We start from the raw sequence: 18,199 nt of genomic DNA, 5'->3' as shown, positions 1-18,199 counted from the left end.
GCCTGCGGATCTGGCCAGTCACTGGGCCAAACTGGTGAATCCCCAGACCACACAGCAGGTGGGGGATGGGTGTGCATGAGTGGGAAGGCAGGTGACGTGAGGGTCCCAGGTTCTTACCATTTGTTGTCACAGAACTTGTAGCGGTGGTCATCTGCTGGGACGATGTCGATCAGCAGGATGTACTTGGTCTTGGGGTTCATGCCCGTGACTTTTACCTTGTAGCTGGGGAACATCCTCCTGGGGGAAGCCGAGGGGTGAGGCAGGGGCGGGGAGGGACAGCACAGAGCAGGCGGGGGATCGGAGGCCTTAGGAGGCACTGTCCCTTTAGCAAGAGCTCCTGGACCAGTCAGAGCTTCCTGACCTTGTGTAAATCGCTTCCCTCTCTTGCCAGCCCCTCCCACCTGCGTGACTAGGAAAGGGCTGCACAAGCCGCTCCCTCTGAACCCCTACAGTCTGTGGCTGTGAGCACAGAGGCCCTGCTCAGGACTTCAGCACCAACCAGGCTGCCTTCATCTCCCTCCTGTCTGTCATCCATACACAATGGAAGTTCCAGGGGGTCATTCCAGGGGAGCAGAGCAGAAGGCCTGGGAATCCCTGTCAGCTTCCTCCACGGTCCACGAGATACCCAATGCGGGTCATGTCTCTACGGAAACCCCCAGCCTCAAACCAGCTTGCAGGAGAGTGCTGCGGGGGTCTCTGGATGCCTGCCGTGTGTGGAGCAGAGGTGTTTATCCCTGTGAATGCCTTGTCTGGGCCTGTGCACACTAACTGGGTGTCAGGGAAGGGTAGTCCAGGAAACGAGAAGAGCACGGATTCTAGAACCACCCTGCCATGGTCCACAGCCTAGCCCCACCACTGACAAACCACGATGCCTTGGGTAACTTGCTTGGATGCTTTTATGCCTTGGTTTCCCAATCTCTAAAGTAGTGAATGAAAGTGAAAGCGTTCGTCGTTCAGTTGTGTCCGACTTTGTTACCGCGTGGATTTTAGCCCACCAGGCTCCTTCGTTATTGGAGTTCTCCAGGCAAGAATACCGGAGTGGGTTGCTATTTCCTTCTCCACTCCAAAGTGGAGACATTATCAATACACCCATGTCATAGGTGGCTGGGTGGATTGAAGGAGTCCACTTTTGGCTCTCACCACTGACCCTCACTGCTCTCCTTCCTCTGTAGACCAAGTGGTATGACCTACCTCCATGAAAACAGACTCATCAAAAAGAAAGTCTTCCAGTTCCTGCAGCCCATGCTGAAACTGTCCAGGACCCCGAGGCTCAGGGAACATTTTGGAGAGGAACACTACCTCGGACCCCTCAGCGCACCCACACCTACAACAACATGTACACATACCTGTGGGATATCGCTGCGGTCACCAGGTCCCTGACCCTGGACTTCCCCAGAGGGCAACTTCCTCACAGTCCTCATCAGACCCTCGCACCGCTTCCTAGCTGATTGTTTACAAAGATGTCCCCAAGAGAGGCAGGATTCAAATCCAACTGAACAAACGGAGGCAGCTGGGACCCAGATCCCCAGAGCCGGTAAAGTGCCCATGCGGTTCACTCTGGGAAAGCCATCAGGGCACCTCTGGCCCTCAAGAAGCCAAGAGGCAGCACAGGGACCCTCGAGAGAAGCTGTCCTAAGCGCCTCAGGAACAGATGACCAGAGTCTCCCATTGTGTCAACATGGGACCAGCTTACCTTGACAGGGCAGGGCTTCCAGAAGGGATCAGGACTCCCAGCAAGCCCGCAGACCCTACAGCAAGCCCAGGACCCTGAGGCGGAGGGTGCCCCGGCCTCTGCACCCTCCCTGGCTGAAGGAGGGGCCCTTGAGAGCCTTGCCAGGGGCCAGGGGTGCGGGGGCCGCGTGACCCTGTATGCGCCCGAGCACATGTGTTTGCGGACCCGTTGGAGTGCGCATGCGTGCATTTGTGCGTGCCTGGAGGGAGGAGGGAAGTTCTCGCTGCAAGTCTAGGGACTTATAAACCGTGTGGAAGAATTTGTCTCAGATGTCAACTGAAAGCATTTTCGAATGTCCACCCCACCCCCTCTCCAGGAATGGGCGGAGCGAGAGGACTCAGGGACCCAACCCTGCTTCCTGCTTACCAACCCCTTGCCCAACCCTGGGGGCGCAGCTGGAGCCTGCACCCGCCTAGTTCCTGGCCCTGCCTCGACCCCCGGTGGGCCTGAGACTGAAGGGGAGGGAGGGAGGCGGCACTTGCCTCAGCGCCCCACCCTCCCTGAGGGAAGGCCAAGAATCCAGTCCCCTGCCGGCTACCATTTTGCAATGGCTACAGAAACAGCCACAAAATGGGGGCAGCCCTGGCTGGACTTGGGACTCTCCTGACATCGGGGCCCTGTACTTAGCCTGTTTCTCCTATAATCACTCCAGGTGGCAACAGCAGAGGACAGACATGGCTTCCCTCCCCACCCCCAGCCCCCTGCCAGTGACCACAAAGGGGGCGGATAAGATGGCTCGCTGCCACTGTCAAAGTCTTTATAATCTAGGTTGGAGGGGAGGGGGGTACTAGATCCTATTTTTCCCCTTCTACTCCCTACCACACTTTTTAAAAAGATTTTCTTGATGTCTTTATTGAATTTGTTACAATATTTCTTCTGTTTTATGTTGTGGTTTTTTGGCCCCAAGGCATGTGGAATCCCAGCTCCTGGACTAGGGATCAAACCCATACCTTCCGCATTGGAAGGCAAAGTCGTCACCGCTGGACTGGCAGGGAAGTCCCTCCCTACTGCAGCTCATCTCAGCAGCTCAGGAGGCCAGGCTGACATGATTGGTGCTTTCAGGAGGCAGGTGAGGAGCCTGTGCTCAGCCTCTCAAGGCCCGGGTGGCTATCCTGTGATTTGGCCTTGCCTGGAAGCTGGGCGTGCACCGAGTTCCCAGCTGATAACAGCCTTCAGGAGGTTCTGAGGGAGTTGGGGCAGGGCAGGAAGGTGTCTCCTAGCCTCTGGCTCCCTTTCCCCGCTTCCGAGGGCAGCAGCCTCAGAAGTCAGAAGGGAGGATGAGGTCAGTGGTCTCAGGGCGGATTCAAAGGTCCTCTGCCCCAGGATGAGCAGGCCCAGGCTCAGTGAGCACCCCTGCCTTCAGGGAAACAGCTATCTTCATCTCTCTGAGGGTCCGGTGAGGTGGCTGTTTCTGGACCAAAGGAGGACGCAGGCACTGGGGACCCTGGGCCCCCTCATCTCCCCACCCAAGGGGCTCCAGAAGGATAAAGGGCCTACTGTGCCCGAAAGATGAAGGCAGAAGGTGAGGCACACCAGCCGGCCAGCCTGCTGCCCCAGCTGACCGCATCTGCCCCTCGGTTCCAGAGGGGCTGAGCTTGGAGCCCAGAGGCCGGGCGTGAGAGTGTGCCCCAGGAGGGCAGGACTCAGGCCACAGGGGCCTGGTGGGCCTGGGAGCCGCGACTTGCCCTGAGCTCACCCTGCACTGTACAGGTCGTCTCTGTTGCAACAGATGATACCACAGATGAAACCGTCTGAACTGCTTCTGTGATTTAGGATGGAAAAAAGATACCCAAAAACCAACCCCTTTGTGGGGGGAGGAGTGAACACACAGGGAGGGGAGACGTGACTCTGCGCAGCCCGTGTGGCGCTCAGCCCTGGCACCCAGCTGGCAGGAAAGCCCTGCACCCAGAGGCGTGCCCCGCGAGCCTTCTGGCCTGCCTGCTCCCTGTGCCCCTCCGCACCCCTTGCATGTGCACCGCGGGCCTCTTCTCCGCAGCCTGGCGCCCCCTCCCGGCTCTGGGTCCCCGCCCCCTCGGGGCACTCTGGGGACCTCGCGGAAACCGCTCCGCCAGGGTATAAACAAGCCGCCTGTCCTGCCAGGCCGTGAGGAGATGAAAGCCTGGAGGTTTCTCCTCTGATCATGAAACAGGCTCTGGAAGGGTGCGGGCCTGGAGCCTTATCTACCATACTCGGAAATGGTTTTAGAATGAACTGCTAAAACAAGCTTCCTTGGACGTTTCTCGGTGTTGGAGGCTTTCGGGGCGTGGGGCGAGGGTCTGGGGCATTTGGATTTTGGCACTGAACCAGTAAATACGAACGATGCTGAGAGAGGGGCCAACAAGCTTCATCTGGGCTCAGAGAGCTGCGGGGTTCCCCCGGCCTGGCCCAAGGGGGTGGTGGCCAGATTCAAGGTGCTGACCTGTTCCCTCCCCATCAATTCTGCAAGGAGCTGGGGTAGCAGGGAAGAGAGGACCTGGGGGACTGGCCAGATTCTCTCCAATCAGCAGGGACCCCAAACTCCAAGTCCACTGCAGTCCCAGCGTCCTGGGGCTCAGGAACCCCAGGAGCAAATATGTGTGCTTCCCTGAAAATGTAGGTGCAAAATCAAATCCAAGGGGTGAGAAACCTGGAGAGGGCTTTTGAGGTGGGGAGAAGTGGTGACTGGGAGGGCAGGCGAGGGATTCTGGGGGTCAGTAATGTTCTGCTTCTCTATCTGGGTGGTGGTAACACCAGTGTGTTCAGTTTGTAAAAGTCCATACGGCTGTACAATTAAGACTTGTTCACTTTTCTGAAGGAATGTTCCACTTCAATAAAATTGACATTAAAAATTATATATGTGTGTATATATCATAAAGATGTGTACACACACATACAGAGGCCAGGGTTTGAAAGGAAAGGGCTTTAGGAAAAGGGTAGGGGGTCCACAGAAAACCCCATCCATTTTCTATCCCTAGTGTCTGAAGGTCTTAAAGAAGAATTCTGGGTGTGTTGGGAATAGGCTGGGGCCCAGCAACTAAGGCTGAGCTTGGGGGCGGGAGGTAGGGGGTGCCATCTAATACTGAGACCAAAGCTTTTGTAGCCAAATGATTTCTGAGAGCAATGGACAGAGCAATATAATTTATTTCCACTTTGCACACATACACACACACACTCACACACACATGCACAGAGTTTTCTACTTCACTCAAAGCATTTTTCAGAAATATTTTCCCTAAGATGGGGGCAGAAAAGAGGGTGTGTGGAATGGATGCTGTTTTGGAAGACCAGTTGGTTCTCTGAGAGTTTTTTTTTTTTTTGAAGACACTTCCTTCTGATAGACTTTTGCTTTCAGAAAATACTTTAGAAAGAGATCAAAGCACTCTCTCCCCAACCCACTTTCCCAGTGTCTTCAACCCTTACTTCTCTTATCACCCACGCCACTGGGCTCTGACGCTCTGTATACAGAGCGAGGGCAATTGGCTTTGAAGCCCCGGATTAAGCCGGGCCAAATCCTTGCCTCAGAATAACAAACAATACAGGTTCAACAGGAGTTCTCATCAGTAGTTCATTTTTCAAACACAAATTCACTGTCACTAACACAAGCAACATTGAACTCAACAGGCTATGAAGGCTGATAGTGGAGATTTATCTGGTGGCAAAACCATGACCTAGGAGTACAGCAGTCAGACGGTTAGGAAATTTTCATATTGGGGAGGTTTTTATTTAAATTTTGTGGAGCTCACTTTTATCTGTGTTTGGGAGAAAAGGCAGTTTCTCACATGGATCAAGCTTGGCAGAGATGTGAGGTGGCAGAGAGGGCTCTGCTGTCTGCAGCTAAGGGCATAAACTCTCTGGGTGCAGCCTTCTGAGAGGCACAGAGACTGGTTAGAGAACGCTCTGGCCCCATTTGACACTCGACATCAGGGCTTCCTGAGCATTCAGAAATCTGATGTCTTGAACTGTGGCTGGCATGTTATTCACCCACTCGCGTTGTCGGAGAACTTAAAGTCACTGTCTGATGAAGGAGACCCTGTTTCCCTTTGGCCGTCAGCACTTTGAGGGCTGAAGGCAAGAGGCTCCTAACTAAGGACTCACACTGGCTTGAGAACATTCAGGCTCCTTTTCTCCAGCCCCCCTCCTTCAACCAGAGAGCAGTAGTGGCCCTAGCCAGCCAGGGTCTCTAGGGCAGCACAAGAACTCCACCTTGAGCAGGTCCCCATAAACAAGCAATCAAGGGGATTTCTCAAAGTTGGGGTTTCGTTCGGGGGGTGGGGCATCACTTCTTGGCTTGTGTAGAACCTGGTAACTGCCTAACTCTGCTTCTATGGGCAAGTGCCAAATGCCTCCCCTTTTCAGGGGTCGGGTTTATGTTCTCTTGGTTCTCCTCCAGCTCAGGCAGTCTAGGACTCTGTGATTAAAGGTTCAGGAGAAACATCTAGGCCGTCTGCTGAGAAACAGAAGTGTCCCAGGAAGGCCGGTGGTAGACAGCACAAAGAAGAAAACAGGGAGAGGCACGGGACAGGACGCGGAGGAGCCATGAGCCTGAGCAAAGCAAGCTGCCTTCCAAGGCTGCCTGGGCAGGAGGGAGGCAGGGGGGAGGAGGGGGACACAGGGGTCAGAGCGGTGAAAGTGGCCTCTGAAGTTAGTGGGCAGCTAGGCAGGGGTTCTGTGAGAACTGTGCTGGCAGGGGATGAGGCTAGTGACTTTCCTAAGCACTAGGCTGGTGCAAGGAAAACTTTCTGCCAGAGAAATGAAAGACTGCGATGGATCCTTAATTGGCCAACATCATCACAGCCATTTAAAAATTATTGTCATCATTCCCTGAGGTCCATCTCTAAGCCTCCATTAGGATCAGGCACAAATATCTGCCTGAAGTCAGTCACCTCTGGAAATGTGGGGGGGTGGGGGGTGTGTGTTGGAAGAGGGAGGGAGGAGGCCCCATGCAGGTGCAGGAAACCCCACTGAGGAGAATCACAAATGCCTTTTGTTTAAAAAGGCAGGGGCCAGGCATGCCCAAAGAACATGCCGGCCATTCATTTTCAAGAGACAAGGTTATTTCTGCAGCCTAAAAATGGAAGTTCTGGATCTTTCTCTTCTTTCCTTCCCTACATCCCAGCAGTAACAAGAAATAGCCACCTCCCCCATTCACACCTATAATCCACTTAGCAATTTACCAAGCACTGCTCACAATATCCCTGGTTTGAGTCTCAGAGTAACTGAAAAAGAAAGAATGGCAGGTAGGTCTATAGTTGCCATCCTGTTTGAACAAATACCTCTGAGCCTCAGGAAATTTGGGGACTACCCCAAGTGCACACAGCTAGGAAAAGGCAGGGCTCCTGCATGACACCTGGCCCCCACTGTCCTCAATGAGTGCTCCACCACGTCCCTGGTCCCAAGTGCAGCAAACTCAAGCCCTGATATCTTGTTCCGTCCCCTGATAGACAGAAGCCCTGGATGGCCATGCCACCACCCTGACTTAGGCAAGAGGGCAGGGAAGTGCCCAGACACCCATCCCCAGCAAAACAAAAGACAATTTGCAAGGCCTGTCAATGGGCAGACTGGAAGGACCCAGCACGCCTACTCTGTGTACAACAAACCACCAGCTTTTTATGTCTTTTGACGCATCATTCCCTAAGCGGTTCGGTGGAAGTTCTCTAAAAAGGAGAGGAAAAACGCTGAGTAAATGCGGGACATTTCTCTAACGGTGATGAACGGTATTCGCTAGCATTTACCGTGTGCTTACATGTGCCAGGAGCCGTGCTAGGGCTTTACACGCAACTGTACAAAGACCTATTATTTTACAGATGGAGATGAAGAGAGAGCAGAGACCCTAGATACCTGGCCTGAGGGTTGCATAGATGGAAGGAGGTGAGCGGAACCGGAAGCCCCAAGTCCGACTCCCCATTCCTGGCGCCTGATGCTTCACCATCTTATTCCTCAGAAAACTCAACCAGGGGCCCACGGCCAGACAAAGGGACATTTTCACACCTAAACTGTACCCCGGGGACCATAATCGAGTGCGAGTCGGTGGGGGACGCAGGGTAGGGGGAGGGACTCCTGAACCTGAACTTTCTCGAGGTTCGGTCTGCAGCAAGCCCCCTTCACCTGATAACCGCCCTCCTCGCGGTTCCAGCCCCACCCGGGCCGCGCCACCCCAGCGAATGTCTCCAGCCTGCCCGGGTCCGCGGCTTTCTCCTCTCTCCCTCTCCTCCCGGGTCTCTCCCACAGACACCAGCGCATTTTAAAGATGTTTCCACTTTATAAATCATCCCTCTCTGGCAGCCACCCGAGGACTGCTCCCCGAACAACACACAGACACACACGCACACACACACACACAAGGCCGAAAGGTGCCTTCTCCTTGGCTGAAGGGGATCGGCAACGGCGGAGCGGCTCCCGTGAGATGAGAGTCTTGGGGTTCACGCTGCCCACCCCCCCACCCCACAAAATTTAGGGAAGTAGGAAAACATGGTCCAGTCCCCTTCCTCCACCTGTGGAGGGGCATCTCCGAGTCCCCAGTCAAAGAAACCCTGAGCAATCAGCAGGTCCCCAAAAGGAGGCGGGCAAAACAGCACCCCCACCCCCACGCCCCCAGGGGCCAGAAGTTCTGGAGCTAGGACCTTCGGCGGCACGATCCGAATTTGCATTTCATTTGCATAACACTGCCCCGCCCCTGCCTCCCGTCCCCGCGGCTCCCTGGCGGCGCAGCTCCCTACCGGCTGCCCGCGGCCGGTTCGGAAGCTCTGACAGACCAGGAGCTGGGGCCTGAACGGCGGAGGAGGCTGGGTGGTTGTCCCCTGGGCTGAAGATCGAGGGGGCTGCTAAGAGGGCCCCGGGGGATCCCCACTGCCCCCGTCTGTCACCCACCCCGAAGGAAAACCAGCGCTGACCTGCCGGCCTTGGTGATGATCATCTCGGTGCCCGCCTCGTGGAACTTCTTCCACAGCTCCTTCTCATGCAGGCCCACCTTGATGTTCTCGATGGTCTAGGGAGGGCAGGGAGGGACTCGTGTCGGCCTGGCCCTTGGCTACACGCGCAGCCCTCAGAAAGGGGGACACAGGCCCAAGGGGCCAAGCAGGACACTGCCAACCCTGCTAGGAGCGCAGGCTCCTGGAGTCCTGGCAGATTTCGTTTCACAAAATGGTTCTGTACCATGGGTGAATTTTTTAAAATGTAAATGTCATCAGTGAATGTAATCAGTGAATCTCCCTCCTTCTTCGGAGCTGCATACAGACGGGCCCACAGAGGACACGTAAACCGACCTTGCCTGGGTGGAAGACACACTCCTACACAAACATAAACACTCTACCCCACACGGCCACAGACTTGCGGGCAGACACACCGACCCCGGAGAGGCACCCCTGCCCCCGGCCGACAGCGCGCCCCCGCAGACGCGGCCTGCAGACCCGCACAGGCAGAGGGCGTGCACAGGGTCACGGCGACGTCCGTCCCCTCGGCCCCCGGAGCTGGACGGATTCCTGCAGCTACCGGACCAGGGGCCACTCTCCCCGCCTGGTCCCAAGGCTTTCGCCTCTCGTCCTCTAGAGGTCGAGGCGCGGGACCCTTTTCCCGGGCTCTCTGCGCCGCGGGGTCCCTCCGTCGCCTGTCCCAGAGCAGCCTCGAGGGCGCAAAGTGGAGGAAGGACGAAAGGCAGAGAAGGCGCCCTGCCCGGGGGAGTGCTACAGTCGAGCCCGCAGTGGGGTGGGTTGGACAGACGCTGGCGGCCCTGCAGACAGATCGACGCCCGACCTCCACCCGACGGCCGGCCGGGCCCTACCTGCTCAGAGGCGGTGGCGGCGGTGGCGACGGCGACGTCGGCGCCGGGGCCTGGGGGGCTGGCGAGCGCGGCTCCGCTGAGGCCTGGCGCGGCCAGCGCGGGCTCCGGGGCGTTGGCAGCGTTGGCGGCGCTGGCGGCGCTGGCCTCGCCGAGCGCGGCTCCCGGGGCCCGGAAGGCCTCCTCGCTCTCCGACAGGCCCTTATCCTGCAGCATCTCCTGTGGGCACAGCACACACGAGTCACATGCCCCGGTCCAACTCGCCTGGGACCCCGCAGCCCTCTGGAGCTTGGCCGGGGGCAGGGGGGGGGGGGTTCGGCCCCGGCGCACGTGGACCCCGCCCCTTCCTGAGCTGGAAGAGGGAGAATACGCGAGGGCAGGACCCTTTCCTTCTCCCTCCGGGTCTGGACCTGTGAGGGTTTGTGCGCGGTTCAAGGTCCTGCCTGCCCCTGGGTGTGGGGCTGTGCGTTGAGTAGGTCTGGGGGAAGGACCGCCCTCTCGGCATTGCCCCAGCTGCACCCCAGTCCCTCCTCCTGTTGGGCTCCAATGGAGCCTGAAGCCTGGTTCTTTTTCGGGCTGATCCTTCATTACTGGGGTCCAGGCTCCCTCTTGGCCCAGGGCAGCCAGGACCATTTCTGAGCCGGAGGAGAGGAGAGTCAGGCCAGGAGGGTAGGGCCCAGGTTCCCGGGCTCCACACCAGCAGATACGGCCTCCCAGTTGACCGGCCTCTCAGGCCCTGGCTCACTCCCCTTCCCTAACCCACTCAGAGAGCAGCCAGGTAGATGATTCCTGAACCTAAGGGTTTCCCTCCTGCATGGTCCTGCTCCCCTCGCCACCTGTGCAGCACCCACGCATGCACACACATACTCACACCCGGACGCAGCTGGCAAGTCACCCAAGGAGCCACATTTTCCTAGGGTCGCTCTGATTCAGGCCCTGAACTCAGCCAGGGGCACTCCAGCCTTGCCCTCACGTGCACACTGGCTGGCTCAGTCACTGACATTTTTAGTTACAAAGGGCTCTGCTTTGGGGAAAGGACCCAGACCCCTCCCAGCTAAGGACCAGGCCAGCTGGGTGGGCCCAGTTCACCAGCACAGCCTAGTCCTGCCCCTTCCTCAGGCGACTAGAACTATTCACCCTCTTGCTTCTGAGCCTGCTCCCTTCTGGAAGCTGGTCCCTGGATGTCAGGATGAGAGCCCAGCCTGCAAGGACCTGCCTGTCCTGCCTCCATCGTGGGTGCAACCCTGCATTATCTCTGCTTCTCCTTTCTACCTTCTAGCTCTTCTCCCTTCATCTGGATCTGGGCAAGCTCTAGGGAGGCTTTCTAAATGTCCAGCTGCCTCTTTTGTGACCAAATGTTCCCCCTTTCTCCTCCTACCTTCTTTTCTGTCCTCCCCAGGATCTCTCTGGGCATTCCACGGCCCAGGCCTCTCATCCACTGGCCTCCCCATCCCAGGCCTAGACATCGGCTCCCAGGGCCTCACAAAGTAAACAAGCCAAGTGCAACCGAGGAGATAAAAAGGGGCCGGGGCCAGTTGGGGCTGGGAAAAGCCCATAAAGATAAGGCTGACAGCCCTGCGGGTCCTTGAGCCACAGGCACGGAGGAGACGGGCTCGCGGGGCATAACCAACGCCAGCACGATCCTTGGGCCACAGGCGGGTTCCAGGACCGAGCCTGGAAACCCAGGAGACCTCACGCAAGGGGACACCGCACAACCACAAGGAGGGTGGTTATGAGCTCTGACCCTAGGCGTTGGTTCCGATTATATCTGGGGTCAGCCTGGATGGGCCTCGGGGTCGGCTGGTCCAACTGTGGCGGCCGGCGGGGCCGGGAGGGGCCGCCCAGTGCGATGCTCTCCGGGCCGCTAGGTCCCTGCGCGGCACTGGTCACGCGACGCCCCGCGACTTGCGCCGCGCTCTGGGTCCTGCCCCGTGCGGAGCACATCCGCGGCCCGCGGTCACTGAGCTCCAGTCCCGACGAGGGGCGAGTGCTGCGCGGGGCTCTGCTTCCCCAACTCGAGGTTCGCCTCTTCCTTGTCTCTCAGCCACGCAGCCACATCCCGACATCCCGACGATTCGCCTTCCCTGGAGCTCCCGCTCGTTTCCTTGTCTTCCCGCCCGGCGCGAGCAGACCCGAGGTCCGGTCCGCTGGGACCCCGAGCCCCGGCGCGCTGGGACGCCGGTACCAGCAGGTTCGGCACCAGCCGAGGGCCGCGGCCGGCGCTCGCCCTGCTCCTAGAGCCCTCGGCGGGCGCGGCCGGCCGGCTCCGCGCTCCGTGCCCTCGGGTCCGTCACTTTCAGCTGTCTCGTTTTCTAAGAAGGATAGCATTTTTCTTTCCATTTCTAGATTACTAGTGATACTTTTCTTGTGCCGGGGAATTGTTAATAGTTTATACTATTTAAAGCATTTTAATTATCTTTATTATCAGAGTAGTATTCTGGCCAGTTCAATAACATTAAAACTATCCTATCACATACAAGTTATTAGTGCTTTTTATTTTTAATATTGTATGGTTAAAGTACTGGTTTGATTTGTTAATTCGTCATTATCAAATATGTTGTTATGGCTTTCCTGTCACATCATCCTAGGGCCTCCTGGCATGTTAGTAATTCTATTAGTATTCTACTAATACCTAGGCAATCATTAAATACAGTCTTCCAGTAGGTCATGTTAATCTATCATCATTTTTACTCTGTATCCCTAAAATGTTTCCGTGGCTGGTTCCTCAGCCTCTGTTCTTGGTCAGTTTCGATAATTTATTTACCATAACATAATATTATTGTTCTCAATATTCACATTAATTTTCTTCACAGTCATATAATACTTTTTGTTATTTTACCGTTATTTGTTTTGTTAGGATTGTTCATAATACTCCAGGTATTCTTCATCACATTGTTGCAATATCTCATTACTTTGTCATTATTTGTAATGTTATGGATCTTAATTCGCTAGTTATTTTTCATCACATCATTACTTCTTGTTACTTTGTCATAATTTGTCATATTGCTGTAGCTCTTAATACTCTGATTATTTTTCATCACATTGGTACACTACTTCTTATTACTCTATCATTATTTATAATGTTGTTGGGACTATTAAAACCTTGGTCATAAATTGTCATATTACTCCAGCAATTCTTGTTGCTGTCTATTTATAGTACTATTGCTCTTAAGATTTTGGTTAACATTTATTTTAATAATTCACTATAGTATCAATAATAAATTATAGTATTCTGTCAATACTAATATTAGTATTTCCCTTATTAGTATTTTCATTGTTCACCTTTTTCCTACGGTTTTATCATTTTGACACTATTGCTCTTTCTTATTCTATTGCTATTGATTTTAACATGCTTCTCACATTGTTCCATCACTTTGTCTATGATTCTTTCAAATTTGGGGTTACAGTTTTCACTTCGTTTTGAGAATGACTATTATTTTATTGTTGTTTTAAAGTCCGGAGTACTCTATTAGTTATGCCGTTTAGCCCTGCTTTTTGGGTAATGGCTTATATTTTGGTAATTCTTGATCATGGATCATTATTTATATATGATGCTCCTTGCTTTAATTTTGACGACCCTGTTGCGTCAAAGGCTCTAAAGTCCAGTGTTCTCATCACACACATTTCCACATCGATATTCGCCAAGTACCGGGCCCTCATTCTTGGCCTTCCTTGTTCTGCAAAGACCAATTTCAAGACCACCGCTCTGCTTGTCTCATCCTAACCTTGTTCCTTTGGCGCTGGCACTGTCCTCCCTATGCTCTTGGGTCCTTGGACCCAATTCACGCGGCTGCTCGGAGGAGAGGAGGTCTTGAGCCACGACCGCTGGGAGTCGGGCCGAGGCGGCAGCCAGATCGGAAAACACTTCGCGCCGCCCTCTTGCCGCCTTGACCGCCCCCGAGGTTCTTACCCCGGTCCCGTTACTCGTCCCCTTTCCAGCTCATCCTCCTCCACCTTGCAGCCTCACCCTGGTTTCGGGTGGCCCCTGTCCCGCACACCCTGCTCACCCCCACCCACGCTGGGACCCTCACTCACCCTAACTGCTCTGCCGCAAGCGCTGGTGCCCGCGGCCCGGGGTCCACTGCAAGCCCGGGTCCGAGGAGCCTGGGTCAGCCAGGACTCCGACTCGGGGCCGCTGGGTCAGGGTCCCGCTGCCCGCCGCGCCCTCGGGGCCGGACGCATCCCGGTTCTGGAGCGGGCCCTTGATCTCTGTGGCTGCACTTCGGGGCCTCAGCTCCCTCCCCTCCTCCCTCCCTCCGGGGCCGCCCCCCTCCCCGCGCTGACGTCGCCGCTGTCAATCAGTCCGCGCCCGCCGCCCCCCGGGGAGGGGGCTCCGGGGTCTCCGGGCTCCGCGGCCCCGGGACCCCGAGCTTCGAGCTGGCTGCCGGCTCCCCCAGCGCGCGGCCCGCTGCCCTCTCCGCGGCCCTCGGGCCCCGCCGGCCGGCCCGGGCGGGATTGGGAGCCCCGCATGGTTTAGATTAGAGGGGGCAGGAAGAGAGGGCGAGCGGCTCCGCCGCGCGGCTCCCACCCGAGGCTCGACAAGCGGGACGGCTGGCCGGCCCGGAGCGGCGGCGCGGCCCGCATCCCGGGACGCCGCACGCCGGGGTCGGCGGGGCCGGGGCTCGCTTCCAGACGGCCGCCCTCCGCGGAGCCGCGGGCCGCGGGGCCCGCCCGCCCGCACGCGCCGCGGTCCGAGCCCGCTCCCGGGGCCGTGCCCGCCGCGCACCCGCGCCCCGCCGGCCCGCACGGCGGCTCCCGACCATGCCCGCCACACATTCTCACACCTCCGCGCTCCGGCCCGCGCTCGCGCCTGCGGTCGGGCCCCGGGCCCTGTCGCGACGGCCAGGCCCCGGCCTCGTCTGGGACAGACCCCGCTGCTCACCGGCCCGCGCTCGTCCGGGCCACCGGGCAGCGGGCGCTGCAGTCGGCCGCGGGGGTCACGGGTGAGGGCAGGCCCTCCGCCCAGGCGGGGAGGAGGCCCCGTGGCCCGGGTCTGCAGCGGCGGCGGCGGCGGCGAGGAGGTGCGGCGCCGGCCTGAATCGAAGCCCAGGCCCAGGCTCCGAGGTGCCAGCGCTTGGCAGAGCCTCTTGGGGAAACTGCGGCCTAGGGCCAGGACTCTGCCAGCAGCTCCCCGAGATCCCGGAGGGCTGAAGAGGAAGCCCAAAGCCTGCTCCAGTCTAAGAAGCCCAGACGGCTTCGCACCGAGCCAGCCGGCCTCTGGGTCTCGGAAGTGAGTGCCCCTCCGCCGCCTAGACCTCCCTGCCCGGCCTCTGTCTCACTTATCTCCACGTCTCCGTGTCTGTCTGTGCCTCCCCGCAGGCCCCTGCAGCTGCACGGGCAGGCAGTCTCATGTGGACCTCAGCCCATGCCCAGCCTGCCCACCATGTGCAAAGGCCCGGGAGTCCTTGGTCACTAGAATTCCCAGATAAGCCCCTCAGTTCTCAGCATGGGCTGTATCCGCGCTGGTGTTCCAGCGCGCTCTCCAATCAGCCTCTGTTCCTTTCCAGATTCTGACCTCAAAAGCAGATTCATGGGTTCGAACAGGACAGGGAAAATCCTTTGCTGGATGGCTCCGTCCCTTTTATAATGCTAGGAGATAGTGAGCGGGGCATCAAGGCTTTCCCCACCCCCCTGCACACAAAGCGGGAAGGAGAATACCAACTCAAGAAACGCCAGCTGCCGTTGTCAGGAGCCTGTGATGCTGCTCCACCGCGGGCCCAATGCCCAAGAATCCCCGTCTCCCCGCCACAGTACCAGAGCCTGATGCCCCAACTTCCCTTCATGACTCCTCTCTTGGAGCAGGCCCTGGTCAGGGAGTCCTAAACCAGGAAGGGAAAGAAAGGTCTGAGAGAGGTGCAGAAGCTTAATCCTCCCCTAATTGTGCCTCCTCCTGAAGTAGAGACAGGGAAGGCCCTGGTGTTTCAGGAGATGCCTGGGGAGTCGTGTTTCCTGTGTTAGGGAGAACTGGATGACGTTCCTCAGCTTCTGTGCCCAAGCTCCCTCCCATGTCCTCTCCAACAGCATGGAGGGAAATCCTGGCAGGTAAATAGCATCTGGACTAACCAAGCAACTCCTGTGTGGCATGGTGAACAGGGAGGGCAGTCAATCACCAGGTACCACTGGAAGACCAGAGGTAGGCCAGACCCTGGAAAGAGTTTCCTGACAGTCATGGAGGAAGTTCATAATGAGACCATCTAATGTAGCTCTTTAGAGAAGCTATAGAGTGGAAACTTCCTAGGAGTTCAAGGCTTTCTGGAGACTCATGAGAGATAACCTAAATTAAAATTGGCCAGTTCATGATGATGTGGAGAAATGTGATATGGAAGAGACAGGCTAGGTTTTGGTGACTAAAAGGAAGGGGCAAATCAGTCAGCAATTGAGGAAGAAAAGGAGAGAGGTTATATGTGCAAATTCTCCATTACTAGAATGGAATATATTATTTTGTTGATTCTAAGAAACACATTTTTTCACATTTTGACATATCTTAAATTAGGATGCATCTTAACATCAATGGTGTGTCATAGTTTAAGTAGCAGTTTTATTTTTCTTAGTGGTACATAGAGTAATAGAATAGTTTACAATTTATGAAGTATAGTATTTGCTGATAAATGGCCTGTGGAGAAGAGAAAAAGACCAATCCCCCCCGCCGCCCCCAGGACAGATGTGAGGAGTTCAAAGTACAAACACTCTCCTCAACTAGCTGAGCTAAGTCGATCATAACCGAGTATCTAAGTAACACAACCTTGGGTTACTTAGAGGAAGAGTCTCAGGTTTGGTGTCAGGCTGTCCAAGGTTTTGAAATCTGGCTCTGAGTCCTGGCTCACTATTTAGCAGCTGTATGACCTTGAACAAGTCCCTTGACACCTACATAAAAAGGGGATAATCACACCAACTGGCACAGTCGTAAAGAATCTACCTGCCATTGCAAGAGACAGGAGACCCGGGTTCAATCCCTGGGTTGGGAGGATCCCCTGGAGTAGAAAATGGCAACCCATTCCAGTATTCTTGCCTGGAAAATTCCATGGACAGAGGATCCTGTAGGCTATAGTCCTTGAGGCTGCAAAGAATCAGACATAGCTGAGTGTTTGAGCATGCACGTGCACACCAACATACTAGCAAATTGTGAGATTTGGGTAAGTCAGTACATATAAATGCCTTGCATGTAGTAAGTAGACAATAAAGGTTAGTTCCCAAGTATTTTTAAAATATATTTTACCCCACCTCTTTCTCAAAAAGTCTTGAGGTGATTTATAACCAAAATAAGCTAATAATAATACAAGTAGAAGGTCAAAGTAGGGTTGAGGAAAAAGGAGAAAGAATATATGCCATCACTAAGTGATGTTGCTATAACTGAGAGAAAATTCTGGCTTACTACCAACAGGGCAAAATGATAGTTCTCCATTTCAGAAATGTGGAAACACTATTTCCTTGGTGAAGAATGGGGGGAAAACTTTACCTTGGCCCTAAACATTAAAGTATTAATAGATTCTCATATAAATGTTTATTCTTATATCTGTACACTGTCTTTTCATTTACAAAATGGTTCCATAGCTACTTTCTCATTTGATGCTGTATTAACTCTATTTTTAATCTCCATTTTATGGATCCATCCACCCAAAGAAATATTTATCAAGTACCTACTATGTGCCAGACACATAAACAAGAGGAAAGGCCAACTAAGCATTCTATTAGTTAGCCAGCTGCTTAGCTAACCAGTTACTAACTGCAAATTCACAAACAACCAACCTAAAAACGTACTAATTCATCACCTATATGATCAGTCCCAAAGGGAGCAGGGGCTACAGGAGAATCTGGAGAATCCTAGTCAATACCATAAGGTGGCTTGTTCAGAGCCTAGGGTGGGTTTGGTTGAAGATGATTACTTGAAATGGCACCATACGGTAGTGAAAAGCAATTACAATTTTTTAGAAAATCCTAGGTTCGGGAGCATTTAATAATACCAACTTCAAGCCCCACCCCAGACCAACTGAGTCAGAATCTCTGAGAGTAGAGCCAAGGTTGAGAACCACTGCTCTGTGCCAATCATGGAAATCCTATTTCCTGCTCTCCTAGTCTCTTTCAGAGCTGGGAGTGGTCATGTGACCCAATGTTGGCCAGTGAGGCCCAAGGGAAAGACTGGAGGGGAGATAGGGTGTGGGGAATTTTTTGCTTTGTTGATAAAAAAAGGAAGACAGTCTTCTTTTCGCCTGTGGATGAGATCCTTGGAGTTCTCACGCTCTAGAGACCTTGAGGCAAAAAGGATGAAGGCCAATGTGCTAAGGATATCAGAGCAAAAAGAAAGAGCCTGGGTTCCCGATGCCATCACTGAGCAGGGAAACCTGCTCTTGTAATGTGAGAAAAAATAAACTCTATTTCTTTACATCATTGTTAGTCTGACTCTCTATTACTTACAGTCTTACTCCTGAGATATATGCAAAGGTCCCAGCTCAGTGCTGAGTGAGTCCTTGGGTGTTCCATAATGAAAGATACACATTTTAGTGTCTTTATCTGTTGTTGTGTATATGCACATACCTTCTCATTCCAATCCAGGAAACAAAATCCCTCCACACTTCTTCCCAGCCACTCCTTCTTCTGTGTGTGCTATGATCTAAGGCCTGGGATCCTTAGTAAGAGAAAAAAGAATGGGTGAGGCAGCAGGGAATTTACCTGTCCCCTGTGGCTTTCTTGTTACCCAGTAGCCCCAACTTTTGGTT

The 18,199-nt window shown here is 54.8% G+C and overlaps 1 protein-coding gene across 3 annotated transcripts in view; it reads right to left on the bottom strand.

Moving 5' to 3' along the window:
- The window catches only part of TBX4 (T-box transcription factor 4), a 32,185-nt gene extending 17,725 nt beyond the window's left edge, over window positions 1–14,460 (bottom strand). For 2 of the 3 annotated variants that reach the window (XM_043481406.1, XM_043481576.1), the window contains exons 1-4: window positions 13,521–13,657; window positions 9,489–9,704; window positions 8,602–8,696; window positions 118–237 (exon numbers count right to left, since the gene is read on the bottom strand). In XM_043481406.1, coding sequence (XP_043337341.1) covers window positions 118–237; window positions 8,602–8,696; window positions 9,489–9,701 — 428 coding nt within the window. In that variant the 5' untranslated portion in view covers window positions 9,702–9,704; window positions 13,521–13,657. Of the gene's footprint in view, window positions 1–117; window positions 238–8,601; window positions 8,697–9,488; window positions 9,705–13,520; window positions 13,658–14,367 lie in introns of those variants that run through there. The other variant, XM_043481491.1, reaches the window with a different exon arrangement.
- Between the last annotated feature and the right edge of the window lie 3,739 nt (window positions 14,461–18,199).

Source organism: Cervus canadensis, chromosome 1 (genome assembly GCF_019320065.1).
Source record: "Cervus canadensis isolate Bull #8, Minnesota chromosome 1, ASM1932006v1, whole genome shotgun sequence".
Taxonomy (NCBI): Eukaryota; Metazoa; Chordata; class Mammalia; order Artiodactyla; family Cervidae; genus Cervus; species Cervus canadensis.
This window is presented reverse-complemented; position numbering and strand designations above follow the sequence as displayed.